This window comes from Vanessa cardui, chromosome 5 (assembly GCF_905220365.1).
Source record: "Vanessa cardui chromosome 5, ilVanCard2.1, whole genome shotgun sequence".
NCBI lineage: Eukaryota > Metazoa > Arthropoda > Insecta > Lepidoptera > Nymphalidae > Vanessa > Vanessa cardui.
Window position 1 is genome coordinate 5,240,016 of NC_061127.1, and position 27,129 is coordinate 5,267,144.

The 27,129-nt window shown below is 33.2% G+C and overlaps 2 protein-coding genes across 7 annotated transcripts; both read right to left on the reverse strand.

Moving 5' to 3' along the window:
* Nucleotides 1–1,146: 1,146 nt before the first annotated feature.
* LOC124544547 (zinc finger protein 420-like) lies at nucleotides 1,147–27,129 on the reverse strand. Of its 6 annotated transcripts, none has more exons than XM_047123134.1 (23): nucleotides 26,706–27,129; nucleotides 26,393–26,626; nucleotides 26,012–26,159; nucleotides 25,601–25,674; nucleotides 24,886–24,960; nucleotides 24,446–24,454; nucleotides 22,793–22,948; nucleotides 22,082–22,288; nucleotides 21,406–21,564; nucleotides 20,701–20,831; nucleotides 19,597–19,694; nucleotides 19,207–19,345; nucleotides 18,331–18,482; nucleotides 16,746–16,913; nucleotides 16,394–16,621; nucleotides 7,018–7,198; nucleotides 6,362–6,529; nucleotides 4,569–4,736; nucleotides 4,184–4,351; nucleotides 3,935–4,098; nucleotides 3,575–3,722; nucleotides 3,112–3,196; nucleotides 1,147–3,030 (listed from the first exon to the last, which is right to left on the reverse strand). In XM_047123134.1, the coding sequence occupies exons 1-23, from the start codon at nucleotides 26,763–26,765 to the stop codon at nucleotides 2,905–2,907; spliced, it is 3,246 nt and encodes a 1,081-aa protein (XP_046979090.1). In that variant the 5' UTR covers nucleotides 26,766–27,129; the 3' UTR covers nucleotides 1,147–2,904. The 6 variants fall into 6 exon arrangements, with proteins under 6 accessions (XP_046979090.1, XP_046979088.1, XP_046979091.1 ...); XM_047123132.1 differs by having other exon boundaries at nucleotides 25,556–25,674; XM_047123135.1 differs by lacking the exon at nucleotides 24,446–24,454.
* Nucleotides 9,554–10,932, reverse strand: LOC124544548. Its single transcript, XM_047123138.1, has 2 exons — nucleotides 10,704–10,932; nucleotides 9,554–10,627 (listed from the first exon to the last, which is right to left on the reverse strand). Exons 1-2 carry the CDS (start codon nucleotides 10,749–10,751, stop codon nucleotides 9,593–9,595), a joined length of 1,083 nt encoding a protein of 360 aa, XP_046979094.1. The 5' UTR covers nucleotides 10,752–10,932; the 3' UTR covers nucleotides 9,554–9,592.

The following is a 27,129-nucleotide window of genomic DNA, read 5'->3' on the forward strand; positions in this document are numbered from 1 at the left end:
TAATATTGTAATACATACAAACATCCTCCTGCCCTTATCCCAATTTACTTAGGGATGGCTCAGCATATCTTCTTCCATACTCCCCTGATCTGATGTAATCTCACAAGTAACAATCTTTCCAGCCATAATATCTTTCATCCTTTACAACAACAGCCTGTAAATTCCCACTGCTGGGCTAAAGGCCTCCTCTCCCTTTGAGGAGAAGCTTTGGAACATATTCCACCACGCTGTTCCAACATGGGTTGGTGGAATACACATGTGGCAGAACTTCTATGAAATTTATATATTAAATTTATATTTATATATTTAAATTTAATATTCCATTAATATTGTAATATCTTTAAAAATATTCATTAAAATTACATGCTCGACAAGGCTATAGTGATCTATTAGATAAGTTACATAATGAGATAAGGATTGATGCTGTATTGCTATAAAATCTCTTTGTAAATAGCCAATATTTGTTGTAAAAAGTAAAGGATGAAAATGATTATTGTGGGTTTTCCCCAAGAGATAGACATATACCATCTCTGACTTTTTTTAAGACCTTTTATTAGTTTGTTGTTTCTATATCTATCTATTAAGGGCCAAAAAGCATTTGCAATGGTATCACTTTCAAAACTTCTAAAGTTATCAGTGTTTCTCAACTTTATTGTGCATATATTATACATATGAAGCTTCCTCTTAAATCAATTTATCTATTGAACAAAATGCATCAACATCCGTAAATAATATTAAAGATCTAAGCTAAGCGTACGAAGGGCCAGACAGAGGTAAGTGACCTTGTTTTATACTATGTAATAACAAATAATAATTAATCCGATCCAGAGTCCCTATTTAGTAATGCTCTGTTTGGTACACTAGTATAGTCTAAAATTATCCCATTAGGCTTAGGGTTGTGCTGTATTTAATGATTTCATAATAGATTTTTTTTTTTAAATTATTTATTTAATAGAAATAAAAGATAAGGTATATCTTATGTGCCTGCTTTAGGTATCATTCATATACAATCAATGTAATTCACTGTAACACATATAAACGAGTAGTTTTTTATTTCGTTCATGTGGAATCATTAGTAATCTAAGTAACAAGTATGGATCAGAAATTTTGAGTAGTATAAAAAATAATATAAATAAAAAGCAAGTACTTCTTTTACAGTTTAATCTCATTCATATCAAATTACTGAACATAATTTAAGATTTTAATATAATATATAATATTGTATCTAAATAAGGATAGGTTCTAAAAAACATGAGTGTAACATCAAAGAGATACTACCATAAACATGATATGACTTTCCCAATGATTTACACATTTAAAAAGAAAACCTTATAATACCAGACGATTCAGAATCGTTGAATTCCCAATATTATATTTCTGCAATTCAGCAAGATAACATAAATGATATAGCCTTAACATATACTACTGGATATAACTATGACCTAAGTGTTAAGTACTTACACATACATACAAACTAATTTCTTTTATAAGCTGTGTTACAGTAATCATGGAAGTGATTATAACACCACTTCTTATACTGGTGGGTTGACTAAGCTAAGCATACTGCCACCAGTGTAACATCTATACATTTTTAATCCTTAACTTACTATTGATTTATCACGCTTGTACTGTACATAAATGGCAAAGAATAACTATAAAATAGAACAACTAGTGTATTAAAGTAAAAAAAATAATCTTTATAAATAAATTAATGTGTCATTAGGGAGGGTGCAAGTTTATCCTAGGAATTAAGTTTCTCGCTTTCTGGTCCCTACATGGATTGCAAGTAAAATAGTATTAAGTTATTTACAGTCATTACATTCCAATGTTTAAATCCAATAAGGGAAATTGATCTTTAATAAGTAAAAAAATGTATTTAGATTTTATAAAATACAGATAACACCATTTTTAAATTTATTTAACACAATTTTTTTACAAGATTGAACTTTTGTTAATTAGGAATGTATAATTTTACGAATATATTATTTAATTAGTTATATATGACACCAATTTAAATCTAACTCAGATTTCTAATGAATGAGGATTTTTTAGACCTTCATTTTGTTTATACACAATGAATACAAAAAATATTTTTTGTGGTAACCTTCGTTCATTTCAATCCTATGGTGATTTTTTTTACTTAAAATAAAACTTTTAATTCTAAAAATTATGTGTAGGAGTTAGAACCAATATCACTATTTTAAATCACATAATAGATATTCGTAACAAACTATTAATATAAATTAATGTTTATAAAGTTATTAACAACGGCAAAATTCTCTTTTAGAATATTTATCAAACCTTGTAGCTATTTAACTTGTATTGCGTTAATTTCTTTATACAATAATGTACACATATAATACAAGTTTTAAATATAATTATCTGTGATAATATTACAGGCAATTTTTGAAAAATATCATTTAGTATGTTTTATCTCACTTCCGTTTATAATATAGTAATCACTCATTAAATATTTTTGTACTATTCTTTGTGTGCTCAAACATTGTATTTTTGAAAATAATGTGAAATAATTATGCATGTAATAATTTATCATGATAAAATATTATTGCTTTTTAAACTTATTTTAACATATTGAATTTTATATTACTTTTGAGGGTCTTATTATTTTTATAATTACAAGCATTATTCACAATTTGATTTATTTACAAGTGAAAATATTAACTTCGTCTTTAAAATTTTGTACTTTATTCCACTTTGTTATAAATTTATTCAAAAAAATCTTGAAAGAACAATAAACACAAAGAATAGAACAAATATAAATGTATTAACAGTGATTTCCTTAATGTATTATCAGGTTTCTTCCTGCTATGAGGACTATCAGCTCTCTATAAACAGGATCAACGGATCAGATATTGTCTCTGAATCCGAAGTTGTGGGTTGATGCTAGTAATTCACAGTGACCGGATGATGTGCTATGGTCGTGCCAGTATGGTGTTGAGTATTTGTGGTGTGAGTGAATGTGCCAGCTGCCACACTGGCTACACTGGTTGCAGTTCCAGTTCGGACTTGCTGTAGAGAAAAATAATGATATATTACAATTTTCTTTAGATATAAATTGATTATAGCAACTTGTAAATTAATAAATATTACCTGGCTAGTAATTTGCATAACGGCTGAACTAGCTGTTTGAGTTTGTGCCACATTTGTTTCACTGGCTCTACTCTCTGATGATGCTCTGAAAATAAAAAAAAGATTTAATTTTATATATGCATAGAGTAAATACAGTATCACAATTCTTTATTTATTTTTAAATATAGCTTGCTACATCCAATTATAAAAACATTTATAATTTATTTTTCAAATTTGTCAGTAAGAAACTCTATAATTATTTATTTTAAAGATTAGTTACTGGGCTATGTACGGCATTTCAAACAAAAGATTGCCACGGTAACCAAAACTTTCAGTTAAGAAGAATCCTACTAACTCCACTATGTCAAGAGTGTTATGAAACAAAATCTTAGGTTTTCATTACATTTATAAATAAATGCAAATGCAACTAAACATATGCAATTAAAGCAAATCTATTTAAAATATTCAAATAAGTTTCAATTACCTTGTATCATGTTTTCTCTCTGTTCTGTCTGGCACATCTTTCTCGCATTTATTGCAATCTCCGCAGTCTTCGCCTTCAGTTGCAGGTTCCGTAGTTACTGCATTTTCAACTGCATCTGTATGTGTTCTTCTGTGCGTTACTAGATGACCTAAAATACAAGAAGTAACATCACATTAATTTAAATTGTGTTAGCAAAATAGTTTGTTATTGATTGCGAGTTTTAATTTTATGAACACAATAGCATATACTGAACTAATTATTTTTGAAATTTTATAGAAGAATTATTTTACACGTCTCTCTATATGTATATATGTCTCTTTCTCTCTATTATTATTTATTATATAGGTCACTATACTTTACCTTTGCACATAAATTCTTTTGAGCAAATTTCACATCGGAAAGATTTATTTGCCGAGTTTGCACTCTTGTTGTGCGATCTTTCATGGAATAATAAATTGCCTTTCAATGGGAACGACTTCCCACATTCACCGCAACTGTATGGCCTTTCTCCACAACTATGCGATCTAACAAAAAAGAATAATGATATGAATTTCAATTCACTTAACATTTGTATTTTTAGGTTAATTATATTATTATATATGAATCTACCTCATATGCGTCATAAGATGTTCCTTTCTCGTGAAGGGCTTAGAGCACACTTTGCAAGTGTGTGGCGTGTCGCCAGTGTGCTGTTTGAGATGGTTCGTGAGATGTTCCTTGCGTGTGAATGTCTTATGACAAAACTCACATCGATGAGGTGATTCGCCGGTGTGTATTCTAAAAAAAATAATAATTTCACATGTTACAAATAGAAAGTTAAATATTTTTTACACTGAACTAGTATGATATTATGTATTGTAATTTGTCCTTTAAGTTAATTTGCAGTGAAAACAAGTATTACATTTGAAAAAGCAAGCAAAGGATTTGATTACTTCAATCACATTTTATTTAAAGATATAAATTAGTTTTTTATATTTGTAACCACAACACTTACCTAACATGATTAGTCAAATGTTCTTTTCTCGAGAAGGTCTTGGTGCAGAAGGGACATTTATGTGGTGTCTCGCCTGTATGAAGATGCACATGGTTCGTGAGATGTTCCTTGCGAGAAAATGACTTTGAACAATATGTGCACTTAAATGGTGTCTCGCCAGTATGTTGTCTGAAAATAAAATGTATTATAAATATGTGAATTATTATATAAAGTAGCATATTTTATGACATATTATTATATAAAGACACTTTATTTCAACCGTATTTTCAATATGCCAATAGACTGTTAGACTGTTATATATATATAGTATGTTAATTCAGCTTTTATGAAAAATGTTTGTTTATTACTGAAGCTAGCAGTAGTAAATGTAGAAGTTCCCACTCTATACTAGATCCTATTAATCTTGACAACAAGATCTGCGACGCTTAAAAACTAGTGGCTTAAAATTGACTTTTATAATAATTAATTTCTTTTTTGATTAATCACTACTAGCCTCGTATTGTTTTGACGAGATAGATAGATAGATGAACGAAGAATTTCCTAGATGAACAGGTTTTTTAGTAATTAATTTATGTATCACGTATATTTTGTAATTTATGAACTTTATGGTCCCTAATCAGTCTCGTTAAGTAACTTTGAGGAAATAAAAATAATATTTGCGCGATAGAAAAAAAAATGACACTGTGACACTCAAACATTTGTGTGCCAAAGCTTATAAGGGTCGATTTTATAATCAGATCAACATTTATATAGATCAATATTACATTTTTCAATAATCAGATTGTATCTATTTATTTAGCCAATGTCGGGCGTCATTGGCTAAATAAATAGATACAATCTGATGAAGAGATAGATTCGTTTTTTCCTTTGTTATCAAAGGAAAAAACGAATCTATCTCTTCAACAGCCAGATAAACGTTTAGATCCATAGCTGTTTAGGTGAAATTTATTTCTTACTTTTTAGGTAATATATGTATATTGGATATTACGGACATTTTGGATAACGTTGTACACCATACGATCTCCTGCCGTTGCATAAAGGGAATTTATTTATTATTTTTGGTACATTTTTGGACTTCCTTGTCGGTATACTATTCGATAATGGACTTGAGTTATTATAAGTATTTTTTCCAAGCCTTTTATTTTCTAAAATATGTTTTTGTAGACTAACGAAGAATTGCACCTCAGCAGTATTAAGCTATTTTTTTCTTTGAAACTATTATTATTGAAATAATACCGAGTTACTTATGAGAAACCGAAAACAAAAACCACATCATCCACATACAAATATTGACAAGAAAATATTGAACAGAACGAAGGAAAATACAATAAAGGTATTTTTAAATGTAAAACAAAAGAAAGTCAAAGCATTTGCCATTTCCTTCTAACTCAATTTACATCAAATGTGCATTTCTCGCTCATAAAAGAATACATTGAAGACAACACCTAAGTTCCACTGATAACTATTAGCTTGTTCGCTGACAATTCAAAAATTCATCAACTTTATTTGTCTTTGACTAGTCAGATAAGGTAATTCGCTAAACGTTCGGTAAACGCTATTATATTAAAAAAATAATATATATTTAGGACTCGTCTCAAATAATGAATAATTATTGTTTAGCAATTGGTAATAAATATAATCCCGATGATTTTTTGGCGCTGATACTCCATCATTGGTCTGAAGTATTTCCTACAAATGTTTAGACTAGCAATAAGCAAATGTAATGCTTATTATGGTAAATGAAGATTTTTGTTTGACCTATTTCTACACTCGTTTCCAATTCAAGTACGTACCGAACATGCGTGACAAGATGTTCTTTCCTCGTGAAACTCTTGTTACAATATGAACAGGTATGTGGCATGTCCCCGGTATGTTGTCTGATGTGTTGGTTGAGGTGTTCCTTCCGCGTGAAGGCGCGAAAGCAATACGTGCACTTGTGAGGAGTCTCCCCCGTATGCTGTCTGCACAACAAAGTACATTCCGATTTGATTATTATTGTTAATTCGTATAAAACCTAATAACGTCCGAGGGGAAGGGATATGAGTTTAGCTCTATAGAGCTCAAATCGGAATGCACAATGCTGTGCTACTGCAAGGGCGAGGGAACTGCCCACGAATGCACTTGGGATTCATTTAGATATGCGTTATTTAATAACAAAATGATTTTTATGAGAGTATTAGTTCACAACCTTACCTTGGTTTTTAAATCACGCTTGTTATCATGCAAATATAACATATTTTTTAAAGTTTAGATGCCTGTAGCACAGCATTGCATTGTTATTCTTGATACACATACACTTCAGAAAAACTTAAGCATGCATGTTTACTACAATAAATCTATAATATGTTATTGCTATAAAAATGATTTCCTAAAAATTAACTTTCTTACATTTTATCCAACAGAACGTCTACGTATCTACAGCCATCTAAAATAAGAATATTTTTCTCACCGTATATGGTTAGTTAGATGTTCTTTTCTCGTAAAGGACTTCGCGCAGTATGTACACCGGTGTGGGGACTCGCCCGTGTGTTGCCGCACGTGGTTGGTTAGATGTTCCTTGCGCGTGAATGACTTTGTGCAATAGGAACACTTGTGAGGGGACTCTCCGGTGTGCTGGCGAACGTGATTCACTGAAGAAAATTGTTATTGGTTGAAAATATACAAACATACACACACAATATTATAGTTTTTTATAGTACGACACAAATAAGATGTCTCATCGGTAAAATTCGTAAAACCGATCACATCCGAATTGAGTATGCTATACCAAATTATCAATATTTATGTCTCATCCGAATATGATCTTTACACAAACGTAATAACTTGTAATATGATATGACCTAATATATTCGTCGGGATTGCATTAGAAATTCGCATCCCGAATTTAAGGTTGGGGAAGGGATGGGGGGTAAGGGGGTGGTGTAGTACCTACACCACCACTCCCCCTGCGCGGAAATCATTAGTTTTTTTTTTTCAATTTTTAAATTTCAATACTAAAATCATCAAATTTCGTACTGTTAGTTAAATTTTGGAAGGGGAGAAATATAAAATTCCAATTATTGGTATACAATGTGATTTCTGGCGCTGCGCCGGCCGCTGCCGCGGCACGCTCGCTTCGCTCGCTCGGCTTGCGCAGCGTTTGGTCATAAAATCTAACCTAACCTAACCTTAGCTACTATTTTTGGCTACCGGAGTGGCTTCGCCACTGCTAGCTTCAGTAATAAACAAACATTTTTCATAAACGCTGAATTAACAGCTGTTAATTTTGGGTGAAAAATAGAAACAACAATAGGTATATTTTAGAAATTTATAAGAACCATTTATCTGTATATATACTTGACTACATTTAATAATGCGATAAATGGATCTTTTTTATATTTTATCTTATATTGTATTCTATTATCATGTTCGTAAAATCTTCTGGGTGATTATTATTTTCTTTACAAAAGAATCACTACACTACAAAATTAAATTAAATTTTTACACGCTTTTTTACTATAAATTAATATAGTATTTGTTAAAATATAATACAGAAATAAGCTAATAAACATAAAAATAAGGATTGAAGGTTAATTATAATGTATAATATTACACGTAACTTTAAACGCAAATTAAAAAAAAAACTATGGGTTTCCGCGGGTTGAGAGTGGTAAATTTCGAAAGAGGGGAACAACCCCTTTAAGAAACAACCCCTACTATCATCAAATTCGGGATGCGAATTTCTAATGCCGACCCTATTCGTCAATTGACATGCACTTGCTTTCTTGAGTTGAACTGACGCGAGACTCAAATAGCCACGAATGGCGCGATCGGCAGTAATCGGTTTTATAGCCGATATAGTTCTTGCAATCTACGAGTGCGCGTCGCCCTTAGTTGTATGAGTGACCAATCTGTATACGCGTCAATGTAGGCGTAAAAGCGACCGTGCGTACGGTTAGCAACCAAAAATTCATTAATCAAAAATCCATAAATTAATTATGGATTTTACCTATTTTTATATTTTTAATATATTTTTTAAATTTATTTATTAGGAGTGGTCAAAATGAAATTAAAAATGCGTTAAAATAACTATTAATTTACATTAATAATAATAAATAATTACAGGTAGAAAATTAAAATATACACAAAATAAAAAGTTCGTTCAGTTATTATTAATAACAAAATAACAACAAAAACAATAGCCTGTAAATTCAGAACCGAGTAACTTTCCAAATTATAATATTAGTGAAGACGGTTAGACTTTTTTTTTTCTATTTCAATTTTGTTTTTAATATGGTAAAGGTACTGTTTTTGTACGGTCAACTGGCAGAAAGCGACCGTTTTCTTTTTCTCTGTGCCTCCCTGTTTTAATTATTTTATTTAAAATTAAAAAAGTAACAGCCTGTAAATTTCCCACTGCTGAGCTAATGGCCTCCTCTCCCATTAAGGAGAAGGCTTGGAACATATTCCACCACGCTATTCCAATGCGGGTTGGTGGAATACACATGTGGCAGATTTTCTATGAAATTTGTCACATGCACGTTTCCTCACGATGTTTTCCTTCACCGCTGAGCACGAGATGAATTATAAAGACACATTAAGCACATGAATCAGCGGTGCTTGCCTGGGTTCGAACCCGCAATCATCGGTTAAGATGCACGCATTCTAACCACTGGGCCATCTCGACTCCCAATGGGCCATCTCGACTAATAACAAAATAATTTAAATTATATTACTATTTTCATCAAACATTTCTATCCTGTCGCTGTCATAATTTTCACTTTCATTGTCGCTGTCATCATCTTCACTTACATTTATAATAAACTGGAAATCATAGTCGAAATACTTCATGTATTCTGTTTCAATTTTTTCAACGTGCTTGCATGTATTTCGCCAGGTGGTTTGGTCTATATTATTTATGCATTCATCTATTAAATTTTGAACAACGGCCATGGTTTGGACTATATTTTTTGAGGCAATTTGGTTTTTTATAATACCCCATATATTTTCAATAGGGTTAAGCTCTGGGTGATACGGAGGGAGTCTTAAGATTTCGAAACCTTTTTTCTTATAAAGTCATCTATTTTAAATGTTATAAAACGGTCCTTGTTCTTTTTAATTAAAGCATACAGTTCTACTTTTTTAAAACGATTATCAAACGAGATGCCATTCTCTGTCAGCCACTTTTGCATTTCCCCTTTACTGGAATTAGAGGTCGGTATTTTGCTGCTTCGAGTATTGTGATAAGAAGCGTTGTCCATAACAATAACTGACTTCTCAGGTAAGTTTGGCAATAACTTTTCATTAAGCCATTTTGTATAATTATCATGATTCATGTTTGAGTGATAATCTCCTGATGTAGATGCAGCTTTGTAGACTAGCGAAGCATTAGGCACAAAACCGTCGCTGCTGCCTGCATGCACTACAATAAAGCGGCTGCCTTTGCTCAGTTTCTTTGAAAACTGTTTATTGCCTTTGGGGTCATTATTTTGAGGCAACCAGGTGTTTTGCCGCACGTGAGAAGTCAAAACATATGTTTCGTCAGTGTATACAATAGGACGACCTTCCGAACGGTACTGAAAGATCTTTTTTAAAAAATTTAATCGCCAAAGTTGAATTTCATGTCTTTCTTGTAATGCTTCTGTGTTGTTCCCAATTTTTCTCCATTTGTAGCCTAATTTCTTTAATATCGAACGTAATGTATTTAAGCATCCATCAAACCCTATCTTTTCTCTCAAAACTGATTGCAATTTTGATAATGTTAGTAATTGCTTTTCTACAATATGGAAATTTTGCACAGTAGTCCGAATGATTTCAAGATTCATGTTGTCTAAATTAAATTTATTATTTCTCTTACGTCGTTTTTTCGTCGGTGAAGTAAAACTTGCAGAAGTAGATGGCAGCGCTTTTCCTTCTTTCAATATTGTAGTTACAGTTCGTTCACTAAACCCTGTAGCTTCAGCGGTACGTTTCCGTATATTAGCCAAAGGACTCAAATCGCAATGATCCATATTGTTCGCTTTCATAAAATTATACTCTCCTTGAAGAAAGTGGTACACGCGGGCAATAATGGCGCGTCCCTGCAAATAGTAGTAAAGTTACATATTGGTAACTACAAAAATATCAAAAAACAAGTATAAAAATAAAAAAACTTACCTCGCTATGAATTATTTTACGTTTTCTTTCACATTTGAGGTTTGACATGCTGACCGTACTTCGTGAACAATAGTGACGCGGAAACAATAAAGACAAGTTACCCGAGTGACGGCTCACTCGCTACTGATCGCTCCGTCGGTTACACACACTAACGCAATTATGTGTTTACGGTTACAAACACAAATAAAGGCCACGCGCGCTCGCAGATTGCAAGAACTATACTACATCTAATTTGTGTCATACTATACCTTTCAACTTGGAATACTTTCCAATTATGAAAACGATTTTTAACATATAGTTATTTTTTTTTTTTTATTCTAAAAAAAAAGGGCTTTTTCGCATAAGCGAACATGCCGCCCTGGTTGAGAATTCATAGGAGGTTACAAAATATAATATATTAAACTTAAAACTACCTTAATTAATCACAGATCTAATACTTAATTTGGACAACATTTTTGCGAGATTTGACGTCGGATCTGACAGAATGACATTGCATTGTCCAACAGACTTTATATCTAAATTAAGTCTAGTTCTAAGAGATTCGTTCTGAGCACATTCCATCAATACGTGCAAAAGATCATCAGGTACATTACACGTTGAGCAGTTCGGAGAAGTTGATTTCCGCATCAGAAATGCAAACTTATTGCATGGGATGTGCCCAGACCGAAGCCGTAGAATTAATTTCGTTTCATTAAAATTCATGTTACTATTCTCAATCAAAGGATATCTGCATGGATGAGGCTGGATCGTACGGTACCAAATACCTTTCTCCTTAGCTCTTTCGTCAAAGTACTCTTTCCATAAATCATAGCAATGCACTTTTAGATTTGGCAAGTAACTTTCAAATGAAGGTGTAAAGAGGACTTCATCACCGTCAGATATAGCTTCTTTGGCTAGTACATCTACTTGTTCATTCCCTTCTATGCCTACGTGAGATGGTATCCATTGAAAGAAAATTACTTTGTCGTCTGATTGTAACTTAGATAGAAGCTTTAGAATCGCGTAAGCTACAGGTAACCCTCGACAAATCGAGGTACACCGAGCTAGGTGTTGAAGCGCGCTTTTGGAGTCTGACAGGATAACTACTTTACTGTAGCTTGTACACTCAATATAGCCCAAAGCCTCTAAAATAGCCACAAGCTCAGCTTCCATTATAGATACCTCTACTTTAATTTGGAATTTAGAATAAATGTTCAAATTGAAATCCAAAAATGCAGCTCCTATTCCATATTTGTCTTTCGAACCATCTGTAAATATTTTTTGACAGTTGGAGTAATTCGAATTTAAGAATTTTATACAAGTATTTCGCAAACTAATTTGATGATAATCTCGCTTAGAACCGGTAAATCCTTCGATATTTGTTTTTAGAATGCTTGACATATCAATACTAGTTACCCATTGATCTAATGAAAACATGCCTAAACTTGAGAAAGAGTTGCATGGTTGAGATTTGTACATCTCGGAAATTTGTGTAAGTAGAGGTTTTTTCTTGTTAGTCCAGAATCTGTTATGTTTTAGATCTGTTAATTGATTAATTAATCTAAAAGAAGTATTATTATAGACTGATCTGTTTTTAAGCCAAAATTTTCCTGCCAAATATAATCTTCTTAAATACAAAGGAGGTAAACAAAGTTCACTCTCCATCACATGAATGGGAGTGGTCCTTATAAACCCTCCAATGTTTCGCATTGCTTGATTTTGAATTTTGTCCAATTTCGATAAATTGGTTTTACAACAGTTGTCATACAAAAATGAACCATAATCTAATCTACTTCTAAGTAACGTTATATACAGCTTACGAATATGTTTTGGATGGACTCCCCAACCTGATCCTGTTAACACCTTAAATATATTTAAAAACTTAGACACCCTAGACACAATCTCCTTAATATGCTTAGTCCATCTAAGACCGCGATCCAACCACATCCCCAGGTACTTAACATTATCTACGACATCTAGAACTACATCATTTAGAGTAATAGTAATATTGTGCAATTTGTGCCCTCTTGAAAAAATACATATTTTGCTTTTTGTTGATGAAATTTCTAAATTAATATCATGGAATTTTTTGGCTATACAATCAAAAGCAGTTTGTAATCGGCTTTGAATGTCAACTAAATTATCAGAAGAAGTAAATATTACAAAGTCATCGGCATATTGCGAAAAATTAATATAATCCATCGAATTAATCGTTTCACACATATCAATTGTTGCAACATTAAATAGTAATGGAGATATAGGATCTCCCTGTGCAAGGCCTACTCCCGTACATCTTACAATTTTAAAGTCTTGGCCTTCAATAATCAGAAATCGTTTATGTAAAAATTCCCACAAATAATTACAAAGCATACTGCCTACACCTAATTGATCTAATTTACAAATAAGATATGTAACATCAACATTGTTATAAGCATTTTCTACGTCTATAAAACACCCCACTGTCATTAGATTTTTACTAAATCCAATCTGTACACTAGATACGAAGTCTGTTAGATTATCTAAGCAAGAGCGGGTTTTTCTAAACCCTTTTGTTTGTTCGGAAAAAAAATGATTTTTTTCAAGATACCATTCGATTCTATTCTTTAAGATAGCATGAAAAATTTTGCATATACATGACATCAGGGATATTGGCCTAAGAGATGATACTTGGTTACAGTCCCGGCCAGGCTTAGGAATGAGAAGTATGCGAATGTATCGCCATTGATTAGGAACTATATTACTATTGAGGAACATATTATAAATTTTTAGTAACGTAGTCTTTCCTATAGTAGGTAAATTAAAAATCATTGAATATGAGACATCGTCTAATCCTGGTGCAGTGTCCTTAAATTTTAAACATTTTTCTAATTCATGTGTCGAAATGATGGATTCTAATTTTAAGTTTCGAGATGTACAGCAAGGGTGGCATGGAGTGACAAAATCGGGTGTGAGGTTATTTAACATCGTTTCGGCTACAGTTTTGCCTACCATTCGCTTAGCAAATTTGTGTCCTTTTATCCATCTCATTCGCATCCACATTTGATTAACAGAAGTTTCCTCATTTATTGAAGAGCAAAAGTCCCACCATTCCTTATTCTTTGCTTTTCTAATGAGCCTTTGAACGTCCGATATTTTGGCTTTCAGTTCTTCTAATTTAATAGGTATTGAGTTTTTCCGAAACTCTGATAATGCCAGTCTCCTTTCCGCTACGGCTTTAGAAAGTTCCGGTTTCCAGTAGGTTTTTGAGACAAATTTAGGACTAGGGTTGACACATACCTTAGTATATGGAATGCATAAATTTGCTGCTTTATTAATTATGTTAACAAAAGCATCGTAAGCTTTTTGGGGTTCAACTGGCAAACTTATTTGTATTAGGTCATTTTCTATCGATTTCCTATATTTTTCCCAATCTGCTAATTTGTAGTTACGTTTTTTGTTAAATATAGGGTTATAGTTAGAAGATGTTGATAATTTTATGATGAGGTGGTCGCTGCCTAGACATTCATTGGTAACATTCCAGGAGAACTCCAATGCAATATCCGATGAAACTATAGATATGTCAGGACTCGAATTTTGTAATACACCATTTGCAAGTTTTATGCGCGTATGTCTACCGTCATTAAGCGTAACAAAATCATGGTCCATTAGTGCGTCAAATATTTGCATTCCTCTAACGTCAGTTTTATTGGACCAGTTTGGGTGGTGTCCATTGAAGTCCCCGAGTATTATAGTCCTCCTATGAGAAATTGAAAATATAAAATCCCAATCTGCGTTTGTTGTACAAGCACTCGGGGGGCAGTACACTGAAATTATGTTTTCTAGTCTTTCACAGTTCAATACCCTAACAGAAATAACCTCAATGCCTGTATTTCCACTTTGAATTGACAGAGGCTCCGTTTTAAAGGATTTATGAGCCACTATAGCGACACCCCCATAAGAGTCATCCCGGTCCAACCTGTAAATATTATAGTTTGTAAGTTTTAATGTATTTACTGAACTAAGCCACGTTTCACACAGTGAAGCAAAATGTATTTTTTCCAGACACAGTAATTGTTCCAACTCAAGTATTTTTGGTTTTAAGCTTTGTGCATTCCATTGCAATATGTTAATATTAATACTGTTCATAATTAAATATTAATCCTTGAAAAAAAGGCAAACTTGAGATGTTTTGTAATATCCAAGAGATAATCCACTCGACACATAATTTTGCTAACTTTTCTATTTTATCATTTATTGAAATATTGCTGCTACAAAAAATATTAATAAATTCTTTGACTAGACAAGTAAACGGTATATCTCTTGAAGGTCTCTTTCCCTTTTGCCTACTCTTTTCCCTTTTCGAATAATAAGACACACTTTCCTCGGAGTCTGTAACCATCATATTTTCTTCATCGCTGTTTGCTTCCAGTTCTTGTTTTTTTTCTTTTTCTTTGTTCTTCTTTTTAGCGTCACTTGTCTTTCTATTTTTCTTTACTTTATTAGTAATTTCTGTCTTCCTCACACGAGTTGATGCAACTTGTGCATATGTCAGGGCTTCTGTGGTAGATTTCGCCGGGGATTGATGATTTGTAGGTGCCGGCGTTGGGGCACGAGAATCAGAATAATTATGGTTCGCTGGGAGCGTAGCCTCCTTTGCATTAAGTTGCGGCGGAACATACATTGTAATAGCCTTTCGGTATGAGACATTAAACTCGGCCATTATTTCCCGTATCTTTTTTTCCCTACGATATTCCGGGCAGCTACGATCTAACGCCATGTGGTCTTTAGAGCAGTTAATGCACTTGTACACTGTCGCTGGGCAGTTATCATGTTTCCCACCACACTTTGGACAAAATACTGTTTTCGTAGGACACATCTTAATAGTATGCCCGTACCGCCAACATCTAGAGCATTGCGTCACTGGAAACATATAGGGCTCAACTTTCACTTGCATGCTATAAATGTGTATATAGGCAGGCAAAGACGGCCCTTTAAATCCAAGCCTGACTGCTTCACTGTCTGTCCAACCTCCCTCTACTTCAGCCCGGCGCTTAAGTCTTTTCAAACTAGCTACCTCATATACGCTAGTGATCGCATCTAGCAATTCTTCTTCCGACAAATTCAGCTCTATATGTTTGATAACGCCATAGGAAAGTGCAACTTCCATCGGTCGTTGAAATCTCCATCCCAAACCGAGAAGGTATTCGCATGAAGTTAATTTCTCCATACTGCACACGTTAGTTACCTCCACGATTATTTTATATGGGTTTATATACTTAACGCGGCTTATGTCGGTAATTCCCTGATCCCTGAATATTTTGGCTAAAGCAAATTGTTTGGGTAAAATATTTCTTGAGGTAATGCAAATATCTATAATACCTCTCACTTCCCTTCGCCTTGCTTTTCTATTTCTGATTTCAACCCATTCCTCATCCCCTTCATCTTCCCTGCTTCTTTTAGCTAGCCTTTTTTCGCCGTATTCAATAATTGGTGACGGTACTGTTATTTCTTCCTCGCATACTTCTCCCACTTCACTCAATATTGGATCCACACTCATTGCGATAAGGTCTAAATATCACTAACCGGTCCAGTCCACTAGAACCGGCCGTTAGCAAACAATTCCGAGAACTGATAAGCGATACTCACAATATAATAAAAACAATGAAACGCGTCCAAGCAATATAACAATTACTCGCACACTAAAACATATAGTTATATTTCTGCTTACTTACCAAGGTGATCTTTTCGAGTGAACGCTTTAGGACAATAACCACATTGAAATGGAGTTTCGCCCGTATGTTGGCGAACGTGATTGACGAGATGTTCGCGACGTGTGAAGGATTTCGCGCAGAAGTTGCACCGATGGGGAGACTCGCCCGTATGTTGGCGCACGTGGTTAAGTAAGTGTTCCTTGCGCGTAAACGTCTTCGAACAGAAGTCACAACGATGTGGGGTTTCACCTGCAATCAAATTAATCAAGTTTAAAATTCGAAATGGTATAACGATCAAGAATTAATACAATAAGATAAATTCCACACCAAAAAGATTCAGGCTGACAAGTGTTTTATTAAAATCCATACTGACCCGTATGCCACAGTATATGATTGGTGAAGTGTTCCTTTCTCGTGAAGGACTTGCCGCACAGTTCACATCTGAATGGAGTGTCATTTGTATGTGATCTCATATGGTTCACTAAATGCTCCTTCCTAGTATACTTCTTGCCGCAAATTTGACAATGGTGCGGCGTTTCACCTAGTTTTGTGGGGCAGAAAATAATATGTTAACAATCAATGATGCAACTCTGTTACGACTGTAACACTTGCAGATAATTATATCGATAAATATTTTATTACGTAATAGGATATTTGTTAGTAACGGAAATGAATATGAATTTTGGAAGACCGGCTTATAAATTTAGTTGAATCATTAAATTGTTCTCTTACTTTCTGCACCACTGGTACTAACCTTTCGTTTTGGTGCAGGCTTGGACAATCCAAACTACTTGTCTACACATTGATATTGCGCTTTTAAATAAAATAACTCTAAACCAGTTAATGGAGTACTACACTAAAACATTTATTTTAGAAAAAAAAAAGAAATACTGTAAAATGTAATCAACAAGGGAAAGAAGTTGAAAAAACATATTAAACATGCTCGCTAAACAGAGGTATAAACGACATCATTTGTTATATATTACGATTCAAGAAATATTTTAACGAAGGAAAATAAGAAATTGAAAATAATATATCAGCATCTAAATTCATTTGCAGTACTCGACAAATAAAGGTATTATTTTTCACTTAATTAAATTCATGCATCATTTACAATAAAGAAAATAATATTGAAAAAATATATTTAGACACATAATATGACTGCGAAAAAACAGCTTGCAACGCTGTGTGTTCACTATAGATATTCATATCATGAAATTCGTGTTATGGCTTTTATATAAACGGAAAAAGGTCACATCCACATCATAACTATCATGCGATTTGACTATAACGCGATGTCGAAATTAAGTAAACCTTAATGTGACTGTTTGTTTTTGTTCTTAGAACTTTATTTAACCCCAATATTAAAACGTAAGCAATTGTATAAGAAATTGAATATTAATTGTGTACATAGAACTATAACTGTAACCAAGAATGAAAATAAAAGCTACCACGATTAGCGTTTGAAGTAAAACAGAAATAGTAACAATCATTACGAGATTGTTATTTTTAGTCAAGCTAAAACGATATTCACAGAAAAGGAGCATAGTATAAGTAAGACACAACTTAGATGTCGCATCGGCAAAATTCGTAAAACCGATCACATCCGAATTAACTACGCTATCCTAAATTATCAATATTTATTTCTCATGCGAATATGATCTTTGCACAAACGTAATAACTTGTAATATCATATGACCTAATATATTCGTCAATTTGACGCGTCGATTTACATGCACTTGTTTTCTCTGACGCGTGAATCTATAGCGACGAATAGCGTCGAATGGCGCGATAGGGAGCTATTTCTATTGGTCGTGTAAATCGGCAGTAATCGGTTTTATTTTCATTCCATTGCATTATCCGATGCTACATCTAATTTGTGTCTTACTATATCTATTTAATAAAGCTGGGTGTAGACAGTAATACCGAGAGTCAAGGAAGGCGTTATAGGGCCGTACCGGTGTGCCACATGACGTGGTTCATGAAATGCTCCTTGCGCGTGAAGCTCTTCTTGCAGATCTCGCAGCGGTGCGGCGTCTCGCCGGTGTGCTTGCGCACGTGGTTCACCATGTGCTCCTTGCGCGTGAACGTCTTCGCGCAGAACTGGCATCTAGACGAGAGGAGGGAATTTAATACATTAAAACATTTCCTTTATATTTATCATCTAAAAGATGAGTCGAGATGGCCCAGTGGTTCAAACCCAGGCAAGCACCGCTGATTCATGTGCTTAATTTGTCTTTATAATTCATCTCGTGCTCAGCGGTGAGGGAAAACATCGTAAGGAAACCTGCATGTGACAAATTTCATAGAAATTCTGCCACATGTGTATTCCACCAATCCGCATTGGAACAGCGTGGTGGAATATGTTCCAAAAACCTTCTGAAAGGGAGAGGAGGCCTTTAGCCCAGCACGGGGAATTTAAAATATTTCTTTTCTCATCTAAAGTATTTAATACATTCGGCATTAAACTTGCATGATTTTTTAACTTTCTAATATGCGAAAATTATGGGTTCTGTACCTAAGTGACTTTCGTGAACGTTTCGTGGTGCTATTCCTGACGTAAAATTAACAGGTGGGGAAAAATGATTATTATTAATAATGATAATTATTAACAATAATTTAGATGGTTTATTAATCATGATTCAAGTTTATAGACAAAATTTACACAATCAAGATGTGAGCTAATTCTATTATTTTTAATTAACCATTATAACTAAGACTTTCTTCTAATTTCAATAACTCGTAAAATCTGAACAATCTTGAGATAATATCAAAGTTTTGATTCGAATAGAAAACCTATTATGAGTAACGTTTTGTATATAGTAAATGCGGACCTGTATGGCGTCTCCCCGGTGTGGCTCCTGACGTGATTGTCGAGATGTTCCTTCCGTGCGAATGTTTTATGGCAGGTGGAGCACGCGTACGGTTTGTCTTGAGCCAATCGTTTCGCTTGGCGTTCGGCGGGGTCACCAGCTATTGCAAGGAATTAAATTTAATTGAAACATCTAGTAAATATATATTTATATTCAAATTTCAAAGTATAAACAACTTCTTATATTGACGCGCTTGCAAGGAAACACATAGCAACGGATACTGTATGTCGGTAGAATAAATAGTGCTATATATATTTGTTAAAATTATATTTTACTCAATATTATTGAGATGATAATGAAACAAGTTTGTTCTTTTTCCTTTTTAAAAGTATTCAATTATTGAATGCTTACCCAAATGACATTTTCCATGTTTTGAAAGTTCTACTGGATTGGCGAACGCAGAACCACATACTTGACACGTAAAGGGCTTGCTCTCACCGTGGTATCGCCTGTACAATAACAAATAATAATTAGTAAGAACTAGAACCAGTAACATGCAAATATAATATTTATGACAATGTTCTTATTAAAATGTTAAAAAAATGTAAAAGAAGTGTCACTGCAAGGTTTATATTTGATATAATATTGTTTTTTAACAATAATTACGAATTAAAGTAACTTGAAACGAAACGTATTTCAAAACACTAAATAGCGTTTAGTGACGTCACTCCTGTTATGACTTATTTGAGGTTATAGTTGTAAAAAGAAGTGAATATTGAAACGAAAATTAACTGCGTATTTCGAATAAAATTGTAAGGTGGGTTTGTCAAAGTAGATTCCAGATTCCTCTTTTCAACTTGAAACCACTTTTTTCTCAGTTTTGAGTCAGAAGGTCCAGTCAAAAACCATTTATTTGAAAACTTTGTTGAAGTAGAACACATTAGCACAAAATATGTCAATACGGCTTTTTTCGGAGTATCGAGTAATTCTTTTTTTGAATCTTTACAAAAAAGTATCTCAAATCTCCAGAAAAAGTGCATAATTATGAAAGCCAGTGACAAGTAGACAAGTAGGCCAGTAGTGGGCCAATTACATACATGAGTGACGTCATACGAAATATAGGTCCGTTTTCGCGCGTTGGTCTATCCTATGTAGAGTTCTTTAAAATAAACACAAACATAAAAATATCGCACCTTCCCTATTATTCAATTGTTACCCCATTTACCCTATTACCACATTCTACATTGCTTGCACAGTGAACGTCGCCAACTATGAAAACTAAGATGTTACGTGCCTTATTCTTTAAATAAACAAATTGCATTGGCTAATTTAAATACCTTCAAAGAGGACCTGAGAGGAGAATGTATTTCGTTCATAGTTGTTCATGAAAAAGAAATTCCTTCAAACTTTTTTTACATATTTGAGCAATGGACTTCGAAAGATAACAATTAGACTGAAATTTATTATAGGCCATTATAATAGTTTCCGTATGAATACATAAGATTGTATTAGTACCTGTGCACGATGAGCTGGTACCGGAACTGGAAGATCTTCCCGCAGATGTCGCAGGAGTGGTGCCCGGGAGACGACTCGGCCTCCGACAGAGCGGCGCTCGTGCCCGCCTCCACTTCCACCTCGCTGATCACCTGTAGCACACAATGCGCGCCCGCGTTAGACACTACTATGCACCAGTGTACACGTATCTTATGCGTTACGATAAATTATTTATTTATTTATAGGTTCGCTAGCGATTTTTACACAAACGTATATTTAAATAACGTTACATATAAAATTAAAAACATGCATTAACTGTGTAAAATCAGTTAAAAGCAAACACTGCATGCATACATAATTCTTTCTTTAAAGTTTTGTTTGATAAATATAAATCTAAAAGTAATGAATATATAATAATTATGTTACAAATTATTCATACAACAACAACAACACATAAGACTTAACGTTATTTACTGTTGTTAGTCACATACGCCTAGTGACGAAAGTTTACTAATGTGAGATAAAGGGAAAGCTATTATCCTTTGCATATCTTCATCATTATGATACTGTGGTGGTAATTTGAAAATAAATATATGAATGCATTATTACATATTCATTGATAAATATTGGTGAAATAGGTTTATTCATTCCGACAGAGATCATCTAATATATTTATAATAAAAATTAAAAATAATTTTACAAATGCTATTTTTTGGCATAACTCACCTTTGCTTGTTGTTGACCTTCAGAATTTAGTTTTCCAAATACTTCATGATAGGCTAGCAATTGTGATAGATCCTCTACATTAACTTTATACATGGCGTGTAGATCATGTTCGGTGCCAGTGGATATTTTGACCACCGCTCCTTCCATACCCATAGCACTCTGAAACAACACTCAGCATAAGAATATTTACTTTGTTGATGTGGTTTTGTAGAAGCTTTTCTGGGTATGTATGATCTTATTGGTATTGTATCACCAAATTGCAATTTTACGTATTGTTGCGATCGGATGAAAGGTGAGTGTAAATACTGGCACATGGGATACTATATCTTAGTTCTTTGGTGATGTAACTATTGATTAATATTTCTTATAGCACTATTGTCTTTGAGTGGTGGTGACCACATGACATCAGATGGCTTTATTTTGGCCACCTACCTCTTTCACAAGAAAATTGTCTAAAAAATTTAATATATCAGGAAATTGCAAAGATATTTTATGTAAGAAAATTTAAGCTAAAGATATGGAATCATCAATAGAAATTCGTGTAAATGGAACATGAATAAGGTTATTATTTGATATTTTTCAATGGATGCTATTTAACATTTGAAATTAAAACATAAAACTCAAACAAAAAATGCCTCTGAAGAATCATTAGAGAAAATACTTTTTGTATGCTAACCTTCAAGTCAATTCCCTTGATATCTTTAATCTCGGCGGGTATCGCGAACTGCGTGGACTCAATCTTGGCGACGTTCTTCTCGTCCTTCACGATGAGCGGGTCGGCGGCGCTCGTCTCTATGGAGGTGGTGCCGTCCGGATTCTGCGTCACGAGGATGTTGGCCGGCTCGCCCGTGGCTTGCTCGATGCGGACCACGCTGTCTATGACCTAAACATAAATACTTCCATTAAAATACTGCTCTAGATAGACATCAATATTATACAAAACATTAGTGAGCTATTCTCTTTTAAAGCGTTTCAAAACAAGTCATGTAGTTAAATGTGAAACTACCGCTGATTCGAAATAAGAATTCCAACAAGAATAACCATAAAAAATCAAGGCCATTTATGTTGTTTTGAAAATACATAATGATATTTTGACAATTATTTAAATATACACAGTGTAAGTACAACACACACACACGTACACAGTGTAATACATACATTTTCGAGGTATAAAACTGTCTATATCAGTGAAAATGTGACGTTTTGTTGGGTAGTTTCGGGAGTTAATTAAAATATATATTTAAATGAAGAACATATTAATATTAGCAAATCGCTAGGAACATATTATAAGGCTAATGCTTTTCTGTCTAGTGATTTTGGATTGAAACGGTAGACTCACTAAAAAAAACCCATTGAAAATAGTGTATCGTTATGTAGGTAGAGGTACCTGGTGGTGGCCCACAATCTGCTGCAGCTGGTGCACGGTGAGCGTGTGGTCGTTGGGCATCTTGATGGCGTCGTGCAGCTCGTCTTTGTCCACCAGCTTGCCGCCGCCCGGCTCCACCACCGTTACGATGCCGTCCTCGCTTACCGTCAGTTGGATCTGTGTGATTATACATCTTTTTCAAATATTATCGCGATTTGTATTTTTTAACACAAGACTAAGTGAATCAAATGGAAATTACTTCATAAATATCGCCGTAAGTATATTTATGTCATATCAGGTAAACAAAACTTTTCCGTACGCTTACATAGCTAACCCTGCTAAAACTACTACATTATAGATATAAATATATGATATAAAGCCAATAGATCGTGTGTTCCCTCTTAGGAACAATAATTTATTTATTTATTTAATATTTGGGAAACAAACAGATATAACATATAATCAAATTACATAATACAGTTTAGATATCACATTATCCAGCGAAGTTTCCATAGTAATATCTAATATCATAGTAACGATTTGTATCTATTACAGATTGACAAAAAACTATAAGCCTTTGTTAATCATCTACTTTTTTCAATTCATTAATAATTTTCATTCAGATAAATATCTTAATTACTTTGTTTACCTATTTAGGTAATACTAATCTATAGATAAGATTATTTCCCTTTGCGCTATAATTCGGATGAATACTTATAGAAGATATCACCGATTTCAAATTACTTGCAACCAAAAAACCTTTCGTTACGAAACGGATGATCGGATACAGCCAACAAAATATTAACAAATGAAATACTAAAATTCTAAACTTTATAGAATTTGAAAGTTCCTGTATATTTAGTGATTTTTTTTATTAATTTGTTAAGCGTAATTTTTATTTGCTGTATTAATACGTTACGCCCACGTGATGTTTGTCACTAGTAAACAATATACAAAAGCATTTGAATAAAGAAATTTACGAATTGTACGTTTTAAAAGTTTCTTAGATTTTAAAATATATTTAATAAACACTTTATGCTAAAGAAAACAGTAGTTACTTTTTTAGGACCATTAAAAATTATCAAATTTAATTACATCGATATTTTAAGCATTTTCTACTTTTGTAAGCCACCAATGACAAATGCTATGGGGTGTTACCCGATTGTTATAATCTTAAATATTTATTATTACATTTATTTTATATTTCAAAATATATCAATTGAGACAATATTAATTGTACATATACTTTAGGATGGTTAATTAACATGCGCAGATAAGTACATACATAATATTTGAGTCAATGTTTAACCTTGTCTCAAGTTATAAAAGACGACCTTCTAAGCAAATATATTTTGTTTCTACTGCTTCGCTATTTTTGTATAGGATTTTTTTGCTAATATAAATAATATTTCCTTGAGAATAATAATCATTGTATTCATGTTTTTAATTGTGAATCAAAGCAGCCGGTCTGGTTTTATATCGAAGGTAATACATTCAGTTTACGTCAAAAATACGAAAATTAATGTTATATATAAAAAACGCGATATTTAATACGATTTTAAAGAATGGCAAGTACAAGTGACTATGTACATGTTCCATTGAAATTCCATTGTCTTTTCATCTCTTCAATGTCAACACAATAATAGGTTTAAATATACAAAGCATTCCACTTACCTCACTGACCTGATGTATAATTGTATAAAGCAGCGTGAATACAGAAATGTATGTTTACAAAAGGGTATTGGACAAACAATTGCTTACATTCATACAATGCTTGCAATAAAGGCTTGTAATATCATAAGATTTTATAAAGCCGAACAATCAATTAGCAAATTTATTCAAATAATATATAAGAAAACAAAAGCTTATTAATATTTTTAACGTAAATACATATACACACTCAATCCTTCCAAACCCTTGTTTAATTATCAGAAGCATGTAGAGTAACACGGCCAATGTCCTAGACAAATATTAGTCATAGGCGAGGCTCAAGGTGACCGCTATTGCAAATATGCAGGAGCAATGCAAGAGTTGTGAATAAAACCAAATGAATGCTAAATATATTATATCATTTTTGGTGTACTATTATTATTGGTGTATTATATGTCACTAACCTGTTGATTTGAATGTTCTGGACGGGTCGCAGCCATCAGCTGTTGCTGCATTATATGTTGCTGGGAGTGATGACCCTGCGAATTGTTCATTTTGTTATTATAATATATATATTTAATAATAAATTAATTCAATTTCATGGATTAAGCCAATCGATACAGATATTTTTCTAGATTTACTCTCGAGATTTATAAAAAAATATTCAAATATTAAGTATATTTTCTCTAACAGCAATTTGTTATAATGTAATTAACACTTGTTTAGAATCTACACATAATAAGTGTTTTCATAATTGAAAATTATATGATCTCTTATCAATCATGTTAAATAATGAAAAAAGATCTGATAAAACTATGTGAATAGTATATCAATGTAAGATTTTAGTAATAGTAGATATTCAATTGTTATTCATGCACATTTAATCATCAATAATTGAACATTTAGAAAGACTACATGCAAAATAATATAAACAGACATCCTATAAAGTGTTATATATCTAATGAAGAATACAGACAATTAAAATGATATGAATAAATTTTCTCAACTCTAAAATGAGATTCTCGGACTACAAGTCCACATGCAGTACTAACCTATTCCTAGAGACACTAAATTACTACACGACAGCGACATTTATCATTCCCGCTATTAACGGAGTGTTACCACTTGATTTACCATATCAATGTTATGTTGTACAAACTCGACCCGATTATTGGGTACCTGCTGGGTCTGCGCGCCCGCCACCGACAGCGCCGCGCCGCCGCCCTCCGCCGCGCCGTGCGCCACCAGAGACTCTGGGACATTGGTTAGATTTATAATACACTTTTTTATCTTTTTTTTTTTAATTTCCAACACAGTTGAACAAGGGCTTACTACTCTACTATAGAGGTTTTATAGCTTAATTCACAATCCAATTTGATTGACATGATTGATTTTAAATTATTGAGCTTTAAAGATTTTAATATTAAAATTGCGACTCCTATACTCATAGTATTTATGCAAGCAATTGATCATAACTAATGTATGTTTTACAGATGAGACTTTTGATAGAAGCAGAACATTTATGAACTATGTTGTTACTTTTTATAAATAACATGTTGTTTTTTTTAAAATTATCTTTACATTATTTACCATGGCCTTGTGTAGCTTGATTTGCAATAATCTGTGAGACGGGAATTTGTTGACCCCCTGCTGAAACAGTAACTTGTTGTTGTCCTGCATGTCCTAATATAATATTAGGATCTCCATTTAGAAGACTTGCATGAGCCTGCCCAAGATCCTGAAATAATTATAAATTTAAAATAACAGATATAGTATCACTTTTAAGAACATTAATACAAAATATAATTTTAATAAATTATTTGTACACAAACAAAATTGTGTACTATTGTAATTATAAAATACATTGTCTTTTAGATATTTTGCCTATACTTGTCAAACGTCTTCAGATTTAACAGTTCATGATGTAAATATCAACTGTATGTAAATAATTGCTATATATAAATTGATTACCTGTACTGGCTTCCCATTTTCAATTCTTGCACCAGTGGGTAAACCATATACGGAAACCTGCGGTATAGGACCGGGAAATAAATTTGTAAACACCCAGTATTTGGCCACGCTTGACAAAGCAACGTTTACCGCCGCTGAGTTTACTCTCAAATCAGTAGCAGATGTTGTCGGAGTCAAGTTATTAGCTTGACCCTGCTGCTGTTGCTGCGTTGATTGCACTCTTTGATTTTGAGCCTGTAATTATCACATATAAAACAATTTAACCCATGCCTAATTAGACGGAATTCACTAAAAACAAAAAGTAATATTGAACCTCAGAATTGCCTGGAGGTTGGCCACCACCCGTGTTTATATTATGATGATCAGGATTCATTTTTAGTCCTTTTAAAAATTTAAAATAACAATCACTTCAAAATTTACAACATCAAAACAGTTTTTATAATTTCTCGTATCGGCATTGTCATAATTTGACTGTCATCGAAATGGAGGCGCGGGGGACGCGACGGGCCGCCATTATGAAACTTAGCACACAATAACATTTTCTCAACAATCCTTGTAAGAGTATTTCATAAGTCACTAGTTTGTCACAGTTGAGTAAACTTTTGATAAAGATTAACAATTCAATTGCATACTTAGTAAAGTATTTTTTTTATCAATTATAATCGTAATTACTACACTTTATCGTCATTTTTACACATATTCACGACGGAGCAGGAACGAAAGTTTGTCATGATCAA

Excerpts from the sequence above, each read along its gene's own strand:
- LOC124544547 (XM_047123132.1), bottom strand. The coding sequence starts at position 26,765 with ATGAATCCTGATCATCATAATATAAACACGGGTGGTGGCCAACCTCCA. Across the intron at positions 19,346-19,596 it reads ACATGGAAAATGTCATTTGG|CTGGTGACCCCGCCGAACGC; the intron begins GTAAGCATTCAA and ends TCCTTGCAATAG. Across the intron at positions 6,530-7,017 it reads CATCTAACTAACCATATACG|ACAGCATACGGGGGAGACTC; the intron begins GTGAGAAAAATA and ends TTTGTTGTGCAG.
- LOC124544548 (XM_047123138.1), bottom strand. The coding sequence starts at position 10,751 with ATGTCAAACCTCAAATGTGAAAGAAAACGTAAAATAATTCATAGCGAG. Across the intron at positions 10,628-10,703 it reads GTAAAATAATTCATAGCGAG|GGACGCGCCATTATTGCCCG; the intron begins GTAAGTTTTTTT and ends TACTATTTGCAG.